At 40.6% G+C, this 25,205-nt stretch overlaps 1 protein-coding gene across 1 annotated transcript in view; it reads right to left on the minus strand.

Annotated features, from left to right (window-relative positions):
• Positions 1–25,205, minus strand: part of TMEM132D (transmembrane protein 132D) — a 925,255-nt gene that overhangs the window by 133,345 nt on the left and 766,705 nt on the right. The window contains exon 5 of the mRNA XM_036740754.1: positions 9,951–10,094. Within this exon, the coding sequence (XP_036596649.1) occupies positions 9,951–10,094 (144 nt within the window). The remainder of the gene's footprint in view (positions 1–9,950; positions 10,095–25,205) is intronic.

A 25,205-nucleotide genomic window follows, 5' to 3' on the forward strand; every position in this document is an offset into this window, starting at 1 on the left:
ACTTGAAAGGCTGAGGATGAAGAACCTTTGGGTATTTGGGGATTCTCTCTCTCTGTATCTGTCTCTTCTCTGTCTCTGTTTCCATCTCTCTTCTCTTCTCACTCTTATCTATCTCTGTCTCTTTCCTGTCTCTCTATTTCTGTCTGCCTCCTTCCCTCCCTCTTTCTCTGTGTCTTTCTGTCTGTCTCTTTTTCCCTCTTCTCTCCCCCTCCTCCTTCTTCTTCTCCTTCTCCTTCTTCCTCTCCTTCTCCTTTTCCTTCTCCTCCTCCTCCTCTTCCTCCTCCTCCTCCTTTCCCTTCCTTCCTTCCTTCTTTCCTCCCTCCTGTCCCCTTCTTTCCTTCTTCTTTCCTTCCTTCCTTCCTTCCTTCCTTCCTTCCTTCCTTCCTTCCTTCCTTCCTTCCTTCTTTCTCCTCTTCCTCTCCTCCTCCTCCTCCTCTTGCTTCTCTCTCTCTCTCTCTCTCTCTCTCTCTCTCTCTCTCTCTCTCTCTCCCATCTGTTTCTGTCTCTCTTCTCTTCCCACTCTTATCTTTCTCTCTGTCTCTTTCCTGTCCCTCAATTTCTCTGTCTGCCTCCTTCCCTCCCTCTGTCTCTCTGTGTCTTTCTGTTTCTTTCTTTCTGTCTTTTCGTCTCCCTTTTCTTCTCTCTCTCTGTCTCTTTCTCTGTCTCTCTCCCTATCTATCTTTCTCTCCTTTCTGTCTCTGTCTCTCTGTCTCTGTCCATCTGTCACTGGATTCTTCAGGAAAGTACCTTTGCTGAGTCTTGCCTTTCAAATGTAATGGCAAGCAAAGAGAACTTTTTGTTGTCTTTGTTTTGCAGTGCTTCTCAGCACTGAGGAATCTTTGATTGAATGGGGAGTCTTTGATGACCTGCTTCTGTCAGGGGAAGGCCTAGTTCATGTGGGTTTAAGTCGCATGGTTGTGATACCCTTTGACCCTGAAGAAGTGTATATAAACTCAGAGGGTAGCGTTTTGTTTTGGGGGCACACTCACTGAAAGAGTGTTGGTGACAAGACTGGGTAAGCTGTTGAAGCAGCACCCCCTGGCTTTGAAAACCCAGATGTTGGTGCTTCTCTGGTAACTATGTATTGTGATTTGGTTAGACAGAAATATTGATCTGTTTTTGTTGTCTCTGTCTGTAATTTCTGTTTGTATTTGCTCTGAGGTTCAGGGTGCTGACTTTTCCCCCTGAACTAAGTGAATGGTATATGTATCTTTAATTAAGGTGAGATTGTGAACCTCTTAAAGTTGCTTTCCTTAGAAAAACAGATCAAAGAACCTGTGCTAGCAGCCCTCCTATGTGTTGGTGTTATTGGTCTTATACCTTCACAGCAGCTGCTAGCAGCACTTTGTTACAACCTCTTTTTTGACCCTCACAGGGTTGGGGGACCATGAGGGGAGTGCTAGGGGAGGATTCTTTAGCTAAGCCTATGCCATAACCCCAGCAGGCCAGATGGCAGGCACTCCACAGACACCCCCAGCCTTCACGTAACTGGGATAGGAAGAAGTGATGGAGAATAAAGACTTTCCTTTGGGCTCTGAGTTGGGAATAGCCTGGTTTTAATCATAAGATCATAGACTTAGTGTTCAAAGGGAACCCAGAGACCATTTATTCCAATGCTCTCATTTTATAGCCAGGAAATGAAGGCCTACAGAGGTGAAGGCAGAAGCCCAAAGTAACACAAGTGGTAAGTGGTAGAGCCCAATTTGAACCCAGGGACCTTGACTCTAAATCTATCATTCTTTCCACTGCACCATGCAAAATCTCATGATTTTAAAGTTCACCTAGTACAATTCTTTCATTTTATGAAATGAGCAAACTGAGGTTCAAAGATGAGAGGAAGGGAACAAACATTTATTAATCACCTACTAGGGCACTAAAGTGCTAAGCACTTTACAAATATTATCTCTCACTTGTTCCTTATAGCAACTCTATTTGCTGTTCAGTCATTTTTCAGTTGTGTTCTACACTCTGTGACCCCATGTAGGGTTTACTTGGCAAAGATACTGGAATGGTTTGATATTTCCTTCTCCATCTCATTTTACAGATGAGGATACTGAGGCAAATAGGGTTGAGTGACTTGCTCAGAGTCACACAGCTGGTGAGTGTCTGAGGCAAGATTTGAACTTGGGAAGATGAGTCTTCCTGACTCCAGGCCCAGCGCTGTATCCACTGTACCATCCAGCTGCCCAACAGCCCTATGAGGGAGGGGCCATTAATATTCTTACTTTATAGCTGAGGAAACTGAGGCAAACTGTGCCCTGGGTCACATAACTAGGAAGCATCTGAAGCTGGATTTGAATTCAGGTCTTCCTGATTCCAGGTCCAGCACTCTATCCACTGCACCATCTAGCTGTCTAAAGTAACTCCCCTAAGGTCTCAGAGGTAGTGAGTGAAAGAGTTAGGATTAGAAGCCAAGACCTCTGACTCCCGTTCCAGTACTCTGGGTATGGCCCCAAGCCTAACCTTTAGCCCCATATTGTATGGTACATTTCTGGAATTCTTTTCCCTTATTAATTTCAACTCCATATTATCAGAGAACAGGGAGTATCATAATAGGAACATGCTCCAGGCTGGGTACTAATTATCCACCTCTATCTTCATTAATGAGTTTTCCTGATATAAAGTGAGGTCTGAATCACAGCAGGTACATTAGACACTTAGATACATTTTCAATGCAATGTACAAGACTATAGCTGTGTGACTCATATTAGTGCCAATGGAAGCCTTGCCCCCAAATTCTCATACAAAATGCTAACATCTTAGCCTTGGGCTTAAAGGAAAAATATCATAGTGTTTGCCAATTATAGGCCTTCTGCACATAATATACAGCATACTCTTTCACTGCCTCAGAACCTGGAAGGAGTTTAAAAAAAAAACCACATGAGGTACTCAACTTACACCATAATACCTTTTTCTTAGACTAATGCAGTAGCCTTCCAATTTATTTTCCTACTTTCAGGCTTTCGCTTCTCTAACCCATCCTCCATGCAGATGTCAAACTGATCTTTCTAAAACATAGGTTAGACTATGCCACTCTGCTAATCAAAAACCTTCAATGGATACCTATTGCCATTTGGCTATAATACAACCTCCTTAGTCTAACATTTAAAGACCTTCACAATTTGGCTCAACCCCACTGCCCACCTTTGAGATCTTATATCATATTACCTCAATATTATCACCCAATGAGTATTTATTGAATGCCTGCTTTGAGTAAGGCACTATGCTACATGCTGGGGATCCAAAGAGGGAACAGAAAAGAGCTTGCAACCTCATGGAGTTAATATCTATTGGGGAGTACAGCATGTAAACAGATGGGTATATCCACGTCTGTGATAACTTGGGGCACCAATGGCTCTGGAGGAGGCTGGTGATCTCACACAGCCCTCCCTCACTCAAATCAAAGTCAACTGCAAGTCATGTCATAATTTCCCTGAAGTCACGGTCCTCTTCGAAGGACAAACACAACAACTTGAGGCACCAGGGAGTACTAATAACTGAAGGTGTTAGGAAAAGCTTCTGGAAGGAAGTAGCACCTGAGGTGGGTCTTTAACAAAACTAGGTATTCTAAAATGTGGATCTGAAGAGGGAGGGCACTCAAGGCATGGGGGACAGCCTGAGCAAAGTCCCGGGGATAGGAGACAAATGCTAAATTTGAGGAAATTCCCTACCTGAGCTCTCCATTCCAGTAAGATTAGTTGCTAATTGTTCTCTGTATGTGACCTTCCATCTCTCACCTTTATGCCTTTGCAAAGTATTTAGTCAATCAATTGTAGAACTTTTGTTTCCAATAAAACACACTTATCTCCCTAGTTTTTACTGCTCTATCTCCTTTTCAATTACTTTATATTTCTTCAATTATTTTATATTACATGTTGTATTCTTCATTCCCTCAGACTTCCTTCCCCTAATTCCCAAAAATTCCCAACAGAGTATAAACTTCTTGAGGGCAGGGACCATTTCTCTTTCTTTCCTCTTTTTCTTTTCTCCTTCCTTCCTTCCTTCCTTCCTTCCTTCCTTCCTTCCTTCCTTCCTTCCTTCCTTCCTTCCTTCCTTCCTTCCTCCCTCCCTCCCTCCCTCCTTCCCTTCCTTCCTTCCTTCCTTCCTTGTCTCTTTCTCCTCAGAATATATAGAGCATCTTAAATGTTTTTTGAATTGAACTATAATTGAATGATACCTTAATGTATCAACATTCAATGTCTTTCCCCCTCATGTAACATGTTTCTTCCATCAAAGTCTTTCTCTGATTAAGAGGTAGTATGTCATAGTTGCTAGGGATAGGCTTTAAATCAGGAAGACAAGATCAAATCCAATCTCTGGTATTTATTAGGTAACCATGGGCAAGTCATTTAACCCCCATAAGCCTCAATTTCCCCATCTATAAAATGGAGAGAGTGTTTTCTACATTACAGGGCCACTGTAAGATAATAATGTATGTCAACTGTGTTGAAAACTTTAACACATTATCTGTAATACATATTATTTATTATTATGATGATATATCATCATAATGTGAAGGCAACTCTGGTTTCTCCAAGGCTGTGTCAGTGGAGCTTAGGCTCTGCCAGATCCTACCAAGGTAGAAAGGCTGTGAGCATAGTTGCTGGGGGGTGGGGTGGAGGTGGAGCCAAGATGGCAAAGTCAGTGATTTTGCTGAGCTCTCTCTCCAAACAACTTTTAAAAAGCAAATCAAACCAAATTATGAATGGGATAACCAATAAAAAGTCACCCTAAGTCATTTTTTCCAGTCCAAGGTAACTTAGGAGGACAGAAAGAGAGGTCTGTAGTCACTCAGGTGAGAGATGGTCCATTACTGATTATGAACCTTGGAAGTGGCAGCAAATAGGGCAATAACACAATGCCCAGGGTTGGTAAGAAGACTGAACATCTAATCAGAAACAGATTTTAAGTGGACCCCCATGCTAGCATTGGGTACAGGATTGGGCACCATTTGGCATCTCCATAGCTCCAGTTCTAGGTTGCAGTTTTGGGCTGGAGAGGTTGCTTGCTGTTGCAAGGAAGCAGGGACCTGATTTGGTAAGGGTGAGAGCATAGACAAGGAGGGCAATGACCAGACCAAACCCAAGATCATACCATTTTGGAAACCCTGAAAATCTATAGGCCCATAGACCTAAATATGAAAAGAGCAGAACATAAAAGCCTGAAACTTAGGTTAGTCACTCCTCTTGTCCCAGGGGTGAGCAGAGGCCAACTCTAACATAAAATCCAAAGTCAAGAAATAAGCTGGGAAAATAAGCAAACAACAGCAACAACAAAAAAATAACTTGACTGTAAAAAGCTACCATGGTGACAGGGAAGATCAAGATACAAAGTTAAAAGAAGACAATGACATGAAAAAATCTGCAAGAAAAGACTCAAAGAAAAAAAAAAGAGCATAGATCCAGTGATAAATTGTATGCCCATTATTTCTAGGTCCACAATGGACAGAGACCTGGAGCTTGAGTAGGAGAACCTGAGTTCAAATATGGCCTCAGATATTCCCTAGCTGTGTGACCCTTGGCAAGTCACTTCACTTCTGTATTTCTCAGTTTCCTCAATGGTAAAATAGAGATAACAGTAGCACCTACCTCCTAAGGTTGTGATGAGAATAAAATGAGATAATATTTGTAAGGTGCTTTGCAAACCTTGAAGTGCTATATAAAGGTTAGCTATTATTGGTAGCAAGGTGGTGCAGTGGATAGAATGCTAGACTTGGAATTAAGAAGACCTGAGTTCAAATCCAGCCTCAGACATTCCTAGCTGTGTTACCCTGGACAAGTCTGTTAGGCTCTTTCCGCCTCAATTTCCTCAACCGTCAAATGTGGGTAACATAAGGAAATAATGAGAAATTCTTTGTGGACCTTAAAATACTATAGGAATATGATTATTATTTTATGATTATTATTACTACCTTTGTCTAAGGACCAGCTTTGCTGAATCCAGAGGCTCAGCAACAGATTACCTACAGTATGAGGAATTTTTCAGTTACACAACAGTTCTCAGAGTTGTAGAGAGGCTGCAACTGCTAGCAGGTGAGTTCCCAAACCAAAGAAATCCCAGATTCTTGAATTACTTGAGTTTATAATATAGTTGCTATGACTTAGAGATAGCTAGTGGTGACACCTATTTTTCCTGAAATAAGGGTGATATGCAAGGCCCTTTTCTTTGAAGCCAGTTGGCACTTCCCAGGCAATATGACTGCAAACCGGGCAACTAAAATAGTCTCTTTTCTCTGTTTCTATTACCTTTAGAGAATTACCAAATGTAAGAGTTGCAAGGGATCTCATGGGCTACCTAGTCTAACCCTATATGAAATGAATCCCTATTGAAATATACCCAGAAAGGAGTTATCTGGTTTCTGCTTGAAGACCTCCAAGGAAGGGGAACCCACCACCTCTCAAAACAGCCCATCAAACCTAAGTCTGCCTCTCTGCAGCTTATACCCATTGCTCCTGATTCTGTCCCTTTGGGCCAAGCAGAATAAGGCTAATACATCTTCCACCTAACATCCCTTGAGATACCTGAAACCAGCTATCTAACACCCCTTCCACTTTCCTGCCTTCTTTTGTGTTTTGTCTTTTCCATTTAGATTGTAAACTCCCTGAGGACAGGGACTATCTTTCTTCATATTAATTGTATCTCTAGTGCTTAGCACAGTGCCTGGCATATAGTATGTGCTTAATAAATGTCTATTTGATTGTATTTTAAGTAGAAGTGCTTGGATTCAAACACAGGTCCCATGACCCCAAGTTCAGTGCTCTTTTGCAACACACCATGAGATCATAGATTATATTTCTCTTGACACCCCATCCAGCAATTTTTTCCCCTGTTCCCTGCTGACTCTCAGTTAAACAAGGACACAGTGTGGGCATGGCAACTGTACTCCTCAGGCTTGGAATTAGAATCACTCAATTTTGGAGTTGGAAAGAGACCTGAGGGAAGAGCAGGAAAAAAAACAGGATCTCATTTTCCAGGGCTTGTCTTGCAAACATACAACACTTGTTAGAAACCTCTTTGAGATGCTGATGCTGGGCCAGATATACCACTGCATTCAGTCTTTCAGAGAGGGCTGTGCTCCCTTCACCAGCCCATTGGCCTCCAGCTGTATAAAGTTTATTACATAGTCTCTTGATGAAGGAAAGTCAACAGGCTGTCTCTTAATATATTCCCAGCATTGTTTTATTTTGGATTATTTCTGCACTCGATCCCAAATGGGAAAGAAGAGGCTGGAAGGAAGAATAAATGCATTTTTTATGAAGGACTGGAGCTGGGCCTCAGTTGGCATCATTGGCTCACATAGAATTCTGTGGGTTGGTAAAAGATGGGGAAAAAAGATTCTTCTTTTATTAAGTTGCCATGAATTGTAAAACAGAGCTCTAAATAACTGTTCTTTTTTGGGAATGGGGGAAGGGGTCTTGGACTTGTGATTTCTCTTATGTGGAAACTGTCTCAACCAATGCTGAACAGAATCTTATCCTCAGCTTAAGATTGTAGAGGCGGCTTGCATGATTCTGAGAGCCTGAAGGGATCTGAGGCTCAGAGACTTTGAGCAGGAGCCATTTGTGACTTCTTTTACAATGAGCATGTGCAGATTCAGAGGTTAGATATCTCATTGGGTCACACGGTCAGTTACACCAGCATCCAGGGCTTATTAACCCAAAGCCAACCCTCCAGGCACCGCTTCAGTGCTAACTGTATATGAAGCTTCCATGATCCTGATCATTAGAGAATACTTTGAGACACAAAAGTCATGTTACAGAGAAGTAATAGCAGTCATTGCAACTATAAGGCTATTTTACAGGGACCTGCATAGAATCTCAGAGTTGAAGAGAGTTTAAAGGTCGTCCTGTCCAACTTGTACCTGAGTAAGAATCACTTCTACACTCCCAATAAGTAGTCATACAAGAGTTTTCCTATAGCCACCCCCCGCCCCAATGAGGAAGAACATCATCTCTTCCAAGGTACTTCGTTATGTTTTGGGATAATAGGAAAGAAGGAGGAAAAAGGGAGGGAGGGAAGGATGGAAATAAGAGAAGAAGAGAAGGAAGAAGGAGAGAAAGGAAAGACTGAAGGAAGGGAGTGGGGAAGGAGGGAGGGAGGAAAGAAGGAAGGAAAGAAAAAAGCAAGGGAGGAAAAAGGAAAAAGTGAAAAAAGGAAGGAAGAATGGAAGGAGAGAGAAGGGGAGGAAGGAAGGAAGGAGGTAGGGAGCAAGGGAGGGGAGAGAGAGAGGGAGAAAGGAAGAAAACAAGAATTTTCTCAGCACCTATGATATTCCAGGTACTGTGCTAAGTGCTTACAAATATTCCCTTATTTGATCCTCATAACAACACTGTGAGGTAGGTGCCATTATTATCCATCATGAGGCAGACAGAGGTTAAGTGACTTGTCCAGGGTCATACAGCCAGTAAATGTCTGAAGGTGTATTTAAACTTGGGTCTTCTTGACCGGGGCCCTATCCATTGTGTTACCTAGCTTCCTATAGGCATTTTGGTTATTACCAACATTTTTTGTCAAATCAAACCTACATCAGGCTCTTCATAATATCCCTATATTGCTTCTATTCTACCCCAAGAGTCAAACAGAACAAGTCTAATCCTTTTTCAATATTCACATAAAAATAACTATTTATCCCCCGAGTTTTCTTAGGTTGACCCTCTTTATGGCATTCAACCAATCCTTATGTGGCACAAACTTCAGGCCCGTGACCATAATGGTCTGTCTCCTTTGGTTACTCTCCAGCTTATCATTGTTTATCCTGAAATGTTATGCTCAGAACTCAACACAGAAAGTGAATTGCAATATAGTAATCACTGCCTTACTCCTGGACTCTATGTTTTGCTTAATGGAGTCTAAGATTTCATTAGCTTTCTAGGCTGCCATCTCACACCAATGACTCAAAATGCCATATGTTTCTGATGTCTCTACCATCATGTCTGGTAAACCAGTGGAGCCACATGTTGGGGGTGTTAATATTGTGGGCAGGTTTTGTTTCTACGAGCATAAGGATACATTTCCAAGTCAAGTACATCACAATTGTTCACTAGGTAAGAACAGGAACCTGAAACTCCTTAGTTGTGAGAGAAAGTATTTGCATTGGCTAAGAGACTGGACCGTACCCTCTGGCCTATATAAAATCAGGGAACTAGTTCTAATTCAACCAATAAATCAATAAACATTTATTAAATGCCTACTATGTGCCAGGGACTGTTCTAATTGCTGAGGATACAAAAAGAGGCAAAAGACAATTCTTACCCTCAAGGAGCTTACAATCTAATGGGTCATACAATGTACAAATAAATAAATATATACAAAGCAAGCTATATGTAAGATAACTAGAAAAAATTATCAGAGGGAAGGCACTAGAATTAAAAGGAGGATTTAAGTAATTGGGGATTCAACAGAGTATCAAGCTGAGAGAGCACTTTAGTCAAACCCCTGAGAAGGAACCATATGTGGGAGAGAAGAATATCTCATTCTTTTTCACTTTTGACCAGAGGAGGACTGTATGAACTTGAGAAGTCAAGAGGATTTGGGACTTTGAGGGGACAAGTAGCCAACTTCTGAGCACTGACTACGCCCATGTGAGTGGGAGTTTGGGCAAAGACCCCTAGATTTTATATGTACTACATAATGACTCCTGAAATAACCAAGCCAGAAAAATACAACTTTGGGTATAAAATTAGAAAATGAAGATCATTGTAAAGTATTTTTCGTAAGAGCAAAGAGACATAAGACATTCAAATAGAAGGAATATACCATCCACAGAAGCTTTTTCCCTTCTTTCAGTTCTTTTTTTCCTGTGTCTAAGAATGAATGTCTAGATTTTAATGGCAGTATAACCAAAATGATAGGAAACAAACCCTATGGGAACTAAAGGTCTATCCGATCAATGAACAATGATGTTGCCATGACAAAAGTTTTCTACAGGGACCAGAGAAATATCAACTTACCTTAATTACATCTTCATCTGATGATCTACACTCCACAGACTCCAGAAGATCTGTCACAGTACCGTCTTCCTCCACAGAGACCACCTTTACAGGTACAGCCACTGTCTTCCCAGTGAGAATGGCGGTGTTCAAGATTTCTGCTTCCTGGAAGATAAAGCAGAGCCCTGGGTTTTACATTCGTTCTCTGAATGACCTTTCCCCTGAAATGTGCTAATTCCCTCTTCTTGGCCCTCCCTGGAAAGGGAATCCAATTTGCATTAGTTCCTGGAAAGCCTGGCACTGTCATAGCAGTGGGGGTAAGGTGACAGGTACAGCCATTATTACCTGTCATTACTCAAATTCCCAACAAGGAGCTCCAAGAACAAAACAGAAGGAAAGTGTCCACACAAGGGAGCAAAGAAAAGAATGGCCCTAAATTAGTTCAACATAATACAAGACCAGGGACAGAGCCAAGGGAAAGGAAGGAGTTTCTGCATAGGCAGCAAAACTCATATTTTTTTGGGCCCTGAGAAATGTCCTCTCCCCTGAAAAATCTGCATAGACACCAATCTTATTGATGCTGGATGTGCCCATGTATCTGAATGGAGGAAGGTTTGTGGTAAATTGGCTATAGCCAATCACCCAAATCAGATGGTAAAAGTGGGACCAGGTCTATTTCTTCTTGTGGAACTTGAACCCCAGCCCTCCTTCCCATGCTAGAGCAGGGTCTCATGGGAGGGACCATCTTTCTACTCTAACAATAGTAGCTAGAACAGCTACCTACATGATAGGGAGCCAGCCCTCCAGTCAGAAAGGTCTGGGTTTGGATCTAGTTTCTGACCCAAGCTATCTGTGTGATCATATCCTTTAAGCCATTGAAATGTTCACTGCCCCAGAGCAATGCTCTAAGGCTCTAAACTGTAGAGCATGTGCTGATCAGAATTCCTCCAGGGAATTTTCACAAGGGGAATATCAAAGATGGATAAAACACACAGTCACAACAAATATACCACAACAAACCAAATGACATGAATATCTGATGAAAACCTGTGGGTACTCTTCTCCAGAGACAGTAAGTCAACAAATATCCATTAAGAACCTACTATGTGCCACTCTTGCTAAATGCTAGAGATACAAATAAAGGTAAAAATATGGTCTTCAAGGAGCTTACATTTTAACAAATAAGACAACATGCAAATACATATATGCCTATGTATGATATGTATGTCTATATATAAATACATATAGACACGTGTGTATATATTACACATATGACATGATAGGATGGACATATTGTATTACATATGATAGATTAGCTATGATATCATGTCATATGTCATGTCACATCATTTTATATGTCATATGATATGTGATATGATATATGTATAAATGGAAGCCAATCTGAAAAAGAAGCATTAGGGGAGAGGGACAGGACCAAGAGCAACATCTTGCAGAAGGTGGGTCCTTCTGCCTCTTCTTTCTTTGAGTTGATGTGAGTTTTGAGTTGGCACTTGAAGGGAATCAGGGAAACCAGAGGCATGGAGAAGGAGAGAGAACATTGCAGGAATGGGAGACAGCTAGCACAAAGGAATGAATAATTTCCACCATTACAATTCAGATGAACAGTGCCAGGTTGGATTTGAACCTAGCTTTCATTAACTTTCCTAGATCTGGTTAATACTGTGTATGGGGCTGGGGTTTAAGGTGATGCCTAAACACAGATCAAGAAAGACCCCATCACCAGCCCCACACTGATAATGATGACTTTCCAGGAGAGAATACGAGACCCAACATGGATGGCTCCATCCTTCTCCTAGCATTCACTCCACTGATTGTTATCAATAATTACATGTCTTGTCTATCCAAGAATATACCAGCAACTTTCTCATTTAGTGCCCTTATGCTCAGAAGGTAGGGTGGTATAATGGATAGTGCTGGACTCAGGAACTTTTGGATCATAGGAGTAGTCTTGATCAAGAAGCAAGTAGGCCATCTATTCCAACCCTTTCATTTTATACTTAATGAACCCTGAGTCTTAGGGAGGTTAATGACACACACATCAGAGGATAGATTTGAACTCAAATCCTATCCCTCAGAGATTCATACCTCTAAAGCTGGAAGGTACCTCAAAGGCCACCTAGTAAACCCTCCTCACACGACATATGAGGAAAATCAGGTCCATGGAGGTTAAGTGACTTGCCCAAGGTCACACATGGAATAAGCATCAGAGATGAGATTTGAACCCAGAACCTAGAGGAGTCAGTACTGGGTTTAAATGCCTCCTCAGACACATCCTAGATGAGTCTTGGTCTCCTCGTCTGTAAAATGTATAATAATCATTTCTACCTCACAGGGCTGTCATGAGACTAAACTGTGAAAAAGCTTTTCGAAACTTAATGCAAAAGATAAATTCAAGCTATTATTAAATATCCCAGCAGTGGTGCCAGTCCAAACATTTGCCATTTCATTCGGTTGTTTCCTGTAGCCCTAGAGGAAGGAAAAATCTCTTGTGGGAACATCGTGCCATCTTCCATGTCAGCTCAAGGTTCTATTCTTTTTTCCCCACTATAATAACAAATAAGCCCTTTGCCTGGGCCATGAGTAAGCTTTTGAAAAGTCTTTTTTTGAGTTCACAGAGATTCTGAAGGCCTCCTGGGTCCTCATGAGTCATTCACCTCTTCTTTGGTAAACAGTTCCTGCTCTGAGTTCTGAGCCTGACCTCACTTGAGCTTGGGGAAAAGAAACAAAATGGGAAATAGAAGCAGTTACCTTTGGGCAGGGCAAGAAAAGACTTATCCAAAGGGCAGGGATCAGAAAGCTTGTCACACAGTTGAACAGAAAGATTCCAGCTTCTCTCTTCTCGCCACCCTGACCCCAAGCCTAAATCCCTAAGTCACTTACAGAGACAGGCATTTCTCATTTTATTGTGTTCTGTAGATAGTGTGTTGTTTACAAATTGAAGGCGTGTGGCGACCCTGCATCGTGAAGTTTATCGGCACATTTTTCCAACTGCATGTGATCGCATTGTGTCTCTGCATCACATTTTGGTAATTCTTGCAGTATGTCAAACTTATTCATTATCATTATTTGTGTTATGGTGATCTGTGGTCAGTGATCTTTGAAGTTAATATTGTAATTGGGGTGTGCCACAATCCCTACCCATGAAAGACAACAAACTTAATCGACAAAAATTGCATGTTCTGACTGCTCCAGCAACGGGCCATTTCCCCATCTCTCTCCCTCTCTTCCGTATTCTCTAAGACACAAAAATATTGAAATTAGGTCAATAAATAACCCTACAATGGCCTCCAAGTGTTAAGTGAAAGGAAAAGTCAATTCATGTGGCAAACTTCATTGTTGTTTTATTTGAAGAAATTGCTACAGCCATCCCAACTTTAGCAACCACCACCTTGATCAGGCAGCTGCTATCAACATCTAGGCAAAACCCTCCACCAAAAAAAAAGATTATGGCTTGTTAAAGGCTCAAGTGGTAGTTAGCATTTTTTTAGCCATAGAGTATTTTTTTGCTTAGATAGGTACATTGTATTTTAGATGCAATATTATCGCACACTTAATAGACTACTGTATCATGTAAACATAACTTTTATATGCACCAGGAAGCAAAAAAAAAAACCTCATGTGGCTCACTTTATTGCGATATTGGCTTTATTGTGGTGGTCTGGAAGAGAATCCACAAAGGTATGCCTGTAAAAAAAACCAATGAGGGAGCAGCAGCCTGGCCTCATCAGGAAGAGGCATTTTGTAGACTGACAGAAAGGGGAAGAATTTCTCGGCTCCCAGAATAAAAAGTCAAGAGTGCCCTTTAAATATTTGGAGATTCCGGGAACATGAAGAGGAAGGGGGCTGGGGAGGAGCACTGACTGGCAGTGGAATGCCCATCTGGGCCAGGGGTATTCTTATGCTTGGAACGGAATTTTTCATCCTGTCAAGTGAGATCTGGTTGGGGATTGGAAAGGAAGCTTCCAGATTTTATTGTTCTGCCTTTTGCTTCCTCCAGGGTCCCCAGCATTCCAAAGGCTCAGGGATTCAAAAGGTGTCTCTTTCCCTTCAAAGGGCTTATTGCTCTTGTCCACATAAAGCTGCTCTACTTTGTTGCTTTTATCTCCTTGCTTTCTCATTCACTCACTTCTCAACCTCTTTGAAATCAGATGTCAGATGTCATCACTCAGCTGAAACTGCATTCTCCAAGGTCTGATCTGTTCAGTGGGAATTTCACTGGCCTTTTCTCCATCCTCATCTTTCTTGTCTTCTCTGCGGCTGCCAGAATGGATAGGATATTCCTAAAGCAAGGGTCTGAGCGCTCACCCCCGGCCTCCGTGTGCTCCAATGATGCTTTCGACTTCAACGATCAACGATGAACTCTTCTGTTTGGCATTTAAAGCCACACACACACACACACACACACACACACACACAGACATACACACAGACACACAGACACACACACCCCTTCACAATCTGGCTGCAACCTACTTTTCTAGTCTTATCACACATCACTCCCCTTCTTGTACCCTGCAGTCCAAGTCCAACTGGCCTTCCTGGTGTTCCTTGTTTAGGACATTTCATATTCTGTCTATGCACCTTTGCGTGGGCTTTGCATCATGCTTGGAATGCACTCCCTATTCATCTCTGTCTCTTAGAATCCTTACTTTCTTTCAGAGCTCAGCTCACATGTCCCCTTTTATGTGAGCCCTTTCTTGACTTCTGAGCCGTTCAGAATCTCCCCACAAAAATAACCTAATCTTGATTTTATAAGTATATATACACATATATCCTATATATACATACATAAATATACACACACTAGCTGTGTGACCCTGGGGGTGGGGATATGTTTATACACATAGTTATATGTATGTATAAGCACATCATAACACACATTAATAAATGTGAACATGTCTATATATAGTTATATATTTATAGATGTGCATATCAGTTTATATACAAACACTTAAGTTTTGTGACTCAGTGTATATATATATGTACATACATAAATACACATATACACATAACTACACATCTGTATATATGTATACATACAGATGTGTCTATATATTTGTGTTTGTTTATATTATATATAGACACCTATACATGTGTGTATATATATACAGTTATCTATATATGTGTGTATATGTGCACATTCATATATAAACATACACACACACACACACACATATATATATACTGTCAAGTTTATATAGAACACCAGTTCTGTGATTCAGCACATACATACACATACATAAATATACATACATATCTGTATGACATGTATACAGTTATATATTATATAATCATGTGAACATAAGTTATTTTCACATAGTATGTGTACAAATGTGGACACACATATAGGCATTATACACATGTACACACATTTGTGTGTGTATACATAGGCGTTATACACACGTACACACATTTTGTGTGTGTGTGTGTGTGTGTGTGTGTGTGTGTATCATGAATTGTAGAACTTGGGAGTCAGACATGACCTCTAGCCCAACACATAGATTAAAGTAATCCCCACTCTAACATACCCAACAAGAAGTGATTCAGCGTCTACTTGAAGCCTCCTTAAAGGGTTGCACCTCTCAACGAAGCTCATTTCACTTTTGGACAGCTCATTGTTAGACAGTTTTTCCTGATGTCAAACCTTAATTGGTCTCCCCTCAGGGAGTGTACGCTCCCTTTGGAATGACAACATGCAAATACACACATACATATACACATACATGTGTATATATACACACATAGTTATATATTCATCAATTAATACTTAACAAGTCTTTATTAAGCAGTTACTATGTAGCAAATGCTGAGCATACAAAGACAGAAGTGAGACAGTTCCTCCCTGTTTTCACGGAGCTAACATTCTAAAGGGGTAGGCAATATCCACATAAACAAACAGCCAAATCAATCAATAATATCATATATACAATATATAAAATAATAAAATATAAACAGACCACTAAGGCTCTTATCACCTGGAAAATCTTGATGTAGAAGGTGTTATCTGAGCCAAGTCTTGAAGGAAGGAAGGGATTGCCTTGGAGCAGAGGTAAGGATGGAGTGATTCCAGGCAGGAGGGGACTACAAAGTACAAATGAATGGAGAAAGAATGGAATGTCAAGTGTGAGGAACAGAGAGAAGGCCAGTTTGACTGGACTATAATGTATGAGAAAAGGATTGATGTATAATGATACTGGAAAGGTATTATTATATGTTATAATTTTCTCTGTATGTGCTGTTTATTCATCAAAGATTTACTAAATGTGTACAGAACCCTGTGCTAAATGCAAAGAAAACTATAATAAAGGCAACGAAAGGGAGAAAGGTCTTTCCACGTATAAAGCAGAGAATAAGCAAAAGCATGGAGGTGGGAGAATACAGGCCACGCTATACCAGGCATCAGAGAGCAGTCTAGTTTAACTTTACTCTACAATGTATGATGGAGGGTGAAATATCAACTAAAGCAGGAAATAGAAAGTGTTGCCAGGTCATGGAAGGCTTCAATTACCAGGAAGAGAAGTTTGAACCTTTCTTGGAAAGCAATAGGGAGCCACTGAAGATGTTTGAGCAAGTGAATAATCTGACCAGAACCACGAGAAGGCTCATTCTGGCTACAGTATGAAGGACAGATTAGAAGGGGGAGAGAATGGAAGTGAGAAAATCTGTTAAAACAAACTTGCAACACACTTAGTGAGGAGACCATATGAGGGTGATGGCAATAGGTCTACAACAGGGGTGTGGAGACCGTGGCCTCAAGGCCATATGTGACTTTCTAGGTCCTTTTATTAAGGGGATTTGTTCTGTGAAGTTTGGATTCAGTCAAAGGGCTGCACTTGAGGACCTAGATGGCCACATGTGGCCTTGAGGCTGCAGCTTCTCCACCCCTAATCTACAGAGAAGAGATAGTGAAAGATTTTCTGCATGTAGAGAATCAAAAAGCAAGCATTTTTAAAGCACCTACCATGTACCAGGAGCTGTACTAAGCATTAGAGATATGAAGATAAAAATGAAACTGACCTCAAGCAATTGATCATGGGAGGCAACATGGCATTTCCAGGTATGATGTAGAGGAGCAGAAGGGAGACTTAGCTTCCCCAACTGCAGTTCACATGATACAGTCACTAAACACCCTGTGCCTCAGTTTCCTCATCTGTGCAAGCAGAGAATTGGAAGCAATATACTCTAAGGGAAGGTCCTTCCAGTTCTAAATCTATGATCCCATAACCTCAAGTTTGGGGAACAGGTGGTAGACCAGTGTGAAATGTTCCAGTCACAAAGTTCCAATGTGACCAGAACATGACTGGTATGAAGGAGAAGAATGTGAAACAAGTAAATTTTTGGAATTGGGAGGGGGGAACTATAAATTATACAAGAAAGTGAATAACTTTGGTGAATATTCCATATGTGTTGGAATTTATTGTGTGATGTGGGAGATCCTGGCACAGGACCACCCAGCATGGTATACCCTCATCAGAGAAGGTGTTATGCTCTATGAGCAAAGTAGAATTGAAGAAGCTCAAAGGAAATGTGAGATGAGCAAATTTAGAGAATCCGCCCCAAATGTTCACACGGACTGTTTGTGCCCGACCTGTGGTAGAGCATTCTGGGATTGCATTGGTCTGATCAGTCATAGTCGGACATGCTGTAACTTGACTCTAACATAGTGATATCATTTTGGTCCCCTTTGAGAATGAAGGATAACAACCAATATGTATATGTGTGTTTATGTGCATGTGTATGTGTATGTGTATGTGTATGTGTATATGTACATGTATATGTGTCTATGTTTGTGTCTATGTGTATATGTTTGTGTATGTGTATGTGATGTGTATATATATATATATATATATATGTATATAGACACATTTCTCTCTCCCTCCCTCCCCCCCCCCCCCCTCTCTCTAGTTCAGTCTTTTCAGTCATGTCTGGCTCTTGTAGTTTGCCAAATCATTCTCTAGCTCATTTTACAGATGAAGAAACTGAGGCAAACAGAGTTAAGTGGCTTGCCCTGCGTCACACAACTAGTGAGGCTGGATTTGAACTCAAGATGAGTCTTCCTGACTCCAGGCCCAGCATCTCTATGCACTATCGCGACACCTACCTGTTCTGTTTGTTTATATGTATATGTATGGATGTGTATATATGAGTAAGAATATATATGACCACACATATATACATACTAACAAATGAGAGTCCATTATTGAAAAAACATGATATTGTGGCCTTCTATGAATTCACCTAAAATTTTAGTACAAATTTTTCAAAATGATCCAGAAATCCTAGATGCCCAACTAAGAGGAAAAAAGAAATGAAAAAATAAGTATTACTGTTCTCTCAGTTGGTTACTTTCTCTCCTTTAAAGTATTAGAAATACATGATTTGTGGCAGCCCTATTAAACGTGGGGATAAGGGCACCATCAAACAGATATGACTGAGACCCAGTTGCATATGACTTTTCTCTATAGGGGTACACAGACATCATTACTTGGGATCAGGGACCAGGCTTGGAAGAGGGTTATAGCCTAGCCAATCACTGGAAAGCAGTCCCATCAAATCCACTTCAAAGCAGATAAGCGGATTCACATCATTTACTTCGCTGTGAGGGAAAATGTGAGCAAAGGCCATTTGGGGAAAGGGGAGATCAAAATTTACTGGCAGCTGAAGCTGGTTTTTTTTTGACTTGGGATTTATTCACAAAGGCAGCATTTCCAATAAGGGGCCAGAGGCTAGCCCGGGGGTCCCTAGTTAGACATTTGTAAGAATTTTCAGAAAGGTAGCCTTGTGAAATGAGGAACAGGCCACATGGCCAGGGGCATGAAAGATGAATATGTGCCTAACATTTTACTATAAACTGTCACTAGAACTCAGAGTAACTTCTAACAGATCATTTTAATGATAATTGACCTTAATTTGTTTAACTGTCAAATGGAATTGTAGGAGATGTCATGGAGTAGAATTAACAAAAAGAATGTTAAGGCAGCATGCCCCAGAAGACAGAGGGCCAATTGTGGAGCTGGGAAGATCCAGGTTCAAATTCTGGCTCTGACACAAATTAATTGTACAACTACAACCAAATAACTTTCACCCCTTCATGCTCCAGGCAGTTACACAACATGGGCTTCTTAAACTTGGCTCCACGAACTTAAATTGCTGTTTCTTTTGTAATCTTATTTTTTTAATGCATTGAAAGACATTATTGTGAGGAGTCCACAGACTTCACTAGATAAACAGAATTTCATGATACTAAAAAGGTTAAGAACTCTGGCTTTAAAAGATTTTAAATTATAGATCAATCAATCAATAAGCATTGAGGATCATTTAACATCATTTTATATCATTTTTGTAATTTCAAGAAGAGCCAGAGCCTGAACTAGTCAGAGGAACAGTCCGGACCTAACAGCTTCTTTGTTCTCTGAGTAACTCAGAAAATGCCTCTTCTTATGTCAACAAGCCCAGATGGAGCATTCCTTCCTCTGTCCATGGCCATTAAGGGTGAGAACCTTGACCCCAGACACTATCTTGAATTATGTGACTTTTTCTTATCTTAATATTTTATGGGCATATACTATGTTATGGAATGTTAATGGTAAATTAAATACAGAGATCCTGGGTTGTAATTCCAAATGACACTTTGTCTACTATCCTGACTTATTGTATTTACAACCTATTCCATTAAGGAAAATCCTTGTCTTGTATCATGGTTAAACATACATTGGGATCATAAAAGTGAAGTAATATAGACATGCTGAGTCTGTTAAAGAAAAAATGCATATAAGCTTTCTCATCTCTATGTTCAGCAGTCAGACTCTGTCTGGCTCCATACATGTATGTCTGCTAAGCTTAAGGGAATAAATTATGAGTAATATAAATTTTTCTATCACCTAGCCTGTTGTCTCCTTTAACCACACTTCTCAGGTCAACAGCATTTATTTTGTGCCAGGCACTAGGTTAGATGCTAGGGATGCAGAGAGAAAAGTATGATGGCCCTTGCCACCTCTATCAATGAAGAGAATTTATGTATGGCAAGTTCCTTCAACTGATGGAATCTTAGGTCTGGACCCACAATGCTGAAAACATTCGCACCCTGTCTCCTCCCTCCTCTCCTTCTCCCTCCTCCAAAAGAGGAAACCCAGGAACATAAAGGTATCATGGAAATGAGAAAGCAAAGTGATTTAATTAGAAAGGACTCTGCTTTTGGAATCAAAGGGCCTGGATTGCTACTTATGCATATGATCTTAGGCAAGTCACTTAACCTATGCGTCTCTCAATTTTCACATCTGTAAAATGAGGAGCTGGAATAGATGGTAGCTATGATATCTATGATCACCTATGGACTAAATGATCTCTTCCAGTTCTAAGAGCCATAGAGCTCATCTTTCCAGGGATGAAGAATTCTCTATCCAGCATTTTCAGCTAAGGATTAATTCGGTCTTATCACTTCTTTCTCTTCCTCCTTCTTTTTCTGTCTGTCTTTGAGTCGTGCATACACATGTATATGCATATATATATATATACATACATACATATACATATGTATACAATTATGCATACATATACACATACACATATGTGTATATATCCATAGCTATACATCTACTTTGGTCTATGTCTGTTTATCTGTCTATGAGAGGTCAGTGTGGCATAATTGATAACGGGCTGAGCAGGGATTAAGGAAGGTCTGGGTTCGTTGTCAGGTCTCTGCCATATTGTGCTATGTGTTTCTAGGCAAGTAAGCTAACCTCTCAATGCCTTAGGGAACTCTATATTTATAAAATATGGAGCAGATGCAGACCTGCATACACACATGTATGTATAAATATGTTTATAAACATACACACATACACATACACATATAAATGTGTATGTATGCAGGGAATATAAGTGGCACAGTGGATAGAACAAAAGACCTGGAAATAGGACTCCTCTTCCTGAGTTCAAATCTGGTCTCAGACTCTTACTAGCTGCGTGATCCTGGGCAAGTCACTTCACTCTGTTTGCCTCAGTTTCCTCATCTGTAATATGAACTGGAGAAGGAAGTGGAAAACTACTCCAGTATCTTTGCCAAGAAAACCCCAATGGGGTCATGGAGAGTTGGACACAACTGAACAGCATTAAGATTAAGTATATGTCTATATACATATTTACACAATATATACATAAACACATGTATGTATACACACATTTCTTTGAGAATCTTCTGGAACACTGAGAGATTAAATGATGACTTGCCCAGGGTCTCACTTTCTGAGGGAGGGCTTGGCCTATGTCTGCCAGCCTTAAAGACCAGCCCTCTATCCACTAGGCCAGCCTGCTTCTCATTAATAGGCTCACAATTCTATTGCTCTTATATTATTATTGTTATTTAAATAGAGAGACCTGGAGATTTTTCCTTGTCACTAGGGATGCATAAGTGGCATTTAAACCAATTTAAGCAGTTAGGTCTTGGAGCGCAGCTCCTCTACTGATCTGTTCAGTGGCAAGAAAGACTAAAGTTTCCCTCAGGGCGAGCACATAAAAAGAGTCTTTGATCTTAGGAAGCTATCACTTCAGGCTGCTGCTATTTCCAAAGCCTACAGACACCTGAGGAATCCAGATCTTCTCCTTTGTACAGGTGCCAACAGAGAAGGGGGGTGGTGATTGACTGAGCAGATGACACTGAACTGTGGAAGTAGAATCAAACTTCTCATTAACATTCACACCATTTAGATTTACCCCCCTGAAATATACATCCAGTTTTTCCCCAGATGGATGAAATTTTCATCATTCTACAGTTCCTGATACTTACACTCTCCCAGTAGTTCCACTAATTTCTTAATTGTTCTGCATATTTCCCAGGGTTTAGGGGAGGAAATAACCTTGCAAACCTGAGCATTATCAAAATGTAGCATTACTTTCAGTAGGTTTTTCCACGGATTCTGACTCTTCATGACGTTATTTGAGGTGTTGTGGGCAAAGATACTGGAGTGGTTTGCCATTTCCTTCTCCAGTTCATTTTGTAGGTGAGGAAACTGAGGCAAACAGGTTAAGTGACTTGCCCAGGGTCACACAAGTAATAAGTGTCTCAGGCCAAATTAGAACTCAGGAAGATGAGTCTTTCTGACTCCAGGCCTAGCGCTTTTTCTCCACTGAACCACCATTTTATTACTGCTTTGATATATTGATCCATCTGTGATCACAATGATGTTGGGCACTCCCTCCAAGGATGCAAACTGAAACTCATTCACATATTCTCATCCTCATATGTATTCAATATATATGTGTGTATGTATACAGGGAAACTAGTTGGCACAGTGGATACAGTGTCAAGCCTGGAGACAAGAAGACTCATCTTCCTGAGTTCAAATCTGACCTCCTCAGACACTTACTAGCTATGTGACTCTGGGCAAGTCACTTGACCTTATTTGCCTCAGTTTCCTCACCTATAAAATGAACTGGAGAAGGAAATGGCAAACCGCTCCAGTATTTTTGTTGTCTCTCCCATTAGAATGTCAGCTCCTTGAGGTCAGGGATTGTCTTTTGGCTCTTTTTATATCTTCAGAGGTTGGCACAGTGCTGACCAATTGATCTTGTAGGAAGGGGCAGGTTATGAAGGGCTTTGAAGGCCAAAGAAAAAATTTTCTGTTTGATTCTGGAGCCAATAAGGAGCCACTGCTGGAGAAAGAAAGAAAGAGAGGGAGGGAGGGAGGGAGAGAGAGAGCACCACAGATTGTGTCAGGGGCTACACTGTGGGGATCATCTCATGAATGTCCTACATATGTAATTGTTTTAATCATTTAGTGAATTAATAAACATTTATTAATGTATCTAAATATGCCTATATATTTCTAGAGCACTGAACAGTTGAGATGATAAAAGATTTCTTGGGGAAGGTAACACTTAAAGTGAGCTTTGAAGAAAGGCAGGAATTCTAAGACTACTAAGTAAGGAGAGAGTGTATTCCAGGCACAAGGGACAGGTTGTGGAAAGGCATAGAGATGAAAGATGGAATGTCATGACAGGGAATAGAAAGATTTGTTTGGTTGAAATGTAGATTGTATGAAGTAGAGTCAAGTATAGACAGCCAGGATATCTATGCTGGGGATAGAATGTGAAAGTTTTTAAATGTCAAAGAAAAGAACCTGTATTTTATCTTAGCTGCAGTCCAAAACTACTGGAACTTTTTGACCAGTGTGGAAATGACTTGATTAGATTTGTGCTTTAAAAATATCATTTTGGCAATTTTGGGGATGATTGAAGGACAAGAAGATTAATTAGTAGATAGGTAGCTGAATAGATAGATAAATGTATAGAGAGATAGATAAATGGATAGATGAATGGATAGATGAATAGATAGATGGACGAATAGATGAATGGATAGATAGATGAATGAATAAATAGATGGATGAATAGGTAGATAGATAGATAGATAGATAGTGATAGTCCAGGAAAGAAGTGACAAGAGCCTGATGTAGAGTGATGGCTGTGGAAGTGGAGAGTAGTAGATGAATGAGAGGGATGTTGTGGGTGGAGATAGAATCAAGAAGATTTGGCAACTGATTGGCCATGGAATTAAGATGGCAAGGGAGAATGAAGAGTCAAGGCTGATTTCTAGGTGGTGAACCTGAGTGATTGGAATATGGTGATACTTCCAATAAAAATAAAGAAGTTCCATAGAAAGGTGAGTTTTTTGGGGAAAGATAATCAATTTTGGTTTTGACATGTTGAGCTTGAGGTTCTTATGGAACATCTAGATTGAAACACCCAGGGGGTAGTTGGTGATATGGGCTAGAACTCAAGAGAGAGACAAGATTTGTATTTATAATTCTGGGAGTCATCTACATACAGATGATAATTGAACCCACAGGAGCTAACATCACCAAGCTAGAGAGAAGAAAAGAGAAGAGAAGAGAAGAGAAGAGAAGAGAAGAGAAGAGAAGAGAAGAGAAGAGAAGAGAAGAGATGAGAAGAGGAGAGGAAAGAAGAGCAAAGTAGAAGAGAAAAGAAGAAAAGGGAAAAGAAGAGAAGAAAAGGCCCAAATAGAATCTTGGGGTACTTCCACAGTTAGGGGATATAGCATGGTTGATGAGCTAGCAAAGGGAACTTAGAACTAGCATTCACAGAGGTAGTCGCTCAGCCAGGACTTATTAAGTGCTTACTATGTGCCAGGGACTGTTCTAACTTCTGGGGATATAAAGAAAGACAAAAACATGACATACTCTCTCTCTGCTCTGAAAGAGCTCATATTCTATTGAGAGAAGAACATATGCAAATAAATATAATACAACACACAAACATGTACCGTATATATACATACATATATATGTGTATCATATGTGTGTGTATAAATACACATATATATACACATACAGATAGATAGATAATAATCAATAAGGGAAGACATTGTTGGGGGGTTAGGGAGGTGGAACCAGAAAGGAAGAGAACCAAGTGAAAGTAGAACTAGAGACACTGAGAGGGGCAAGAATATGAGAGAGAGACAGAGACAGAGAGACAGAGAGAAAGAGACAGAGAGAGACAGAGACAGAGGGACAGAGAGACAGAGAGAGAAAGAGAGAGACAGAGACAGAGACAGAGAGAATATGATCAACAGTATTAAAGGCTGTAGAAAGACCAAGAAGGATGAGGATTGAGAAAAGGTCCCTGAATTTGGTGATTAAGAGATCACTGGTAATTTAGCTTCTATTGAATGATAAGGCTGTGTATTAGCAATTTTGATTTGAAGATCTTTCCCACCCATTAATAGGCCATGTGACCTGATTACATCACAGGAAGCCTAAGTCATATGTGGTGGGACGAGCTCCCTGACAGGAAAAGGAAATTATGTAAGTTATGTCACAGGAAATGATGAGAGAGAGAGAGAGAGAGAGAGAGAGAGAGAGAGAGAGAGAGAGAGAGAGAGAGAGAGAGAGAGAGAGAGAGAGAATGAGAATATGGCTACTGGTGGCTGCTAGTAGCCACCCTTGTGATTGTTAGAACTGAACAGGCTGACTTAGCTGTACTGGGAGTTTGTTTTAGGAAGACCCCAGAAGGAAGGTAGGAAAGGTTTTGGGATGTTGAGGCTCCATGTTGTGATTTTCTGTATTGAATGTTTTGGGTTCCTTGCTGTTATGATGAAGTGGACTAAAGGGCTGTGGGAGCTGAGCATTTGGTTATGGGATATGATTCTCTGGTGTCTGAATAAATGGTTTACTTCTTCTACCTTCTATGTGGAGGGTCTCATATATGATGCGATGCAGAACTACATAGGCATACTCATAA

Source organism: Trichosurus vulpecula, chromosome 1, assembly GCF_011100635.1.
Source record: "Trichosurus vulpecula isolate mTriVul1 chromosome 1, mTriVul1.pri, whole genome shotgun sequence".
NCBI classification, from domain to species: Eukaryota; Metazoa; Chordata; class Mammalia; order Diprotodontia; family Phalangeridae; genus Trichosurus; species Trichosurus vulpecula.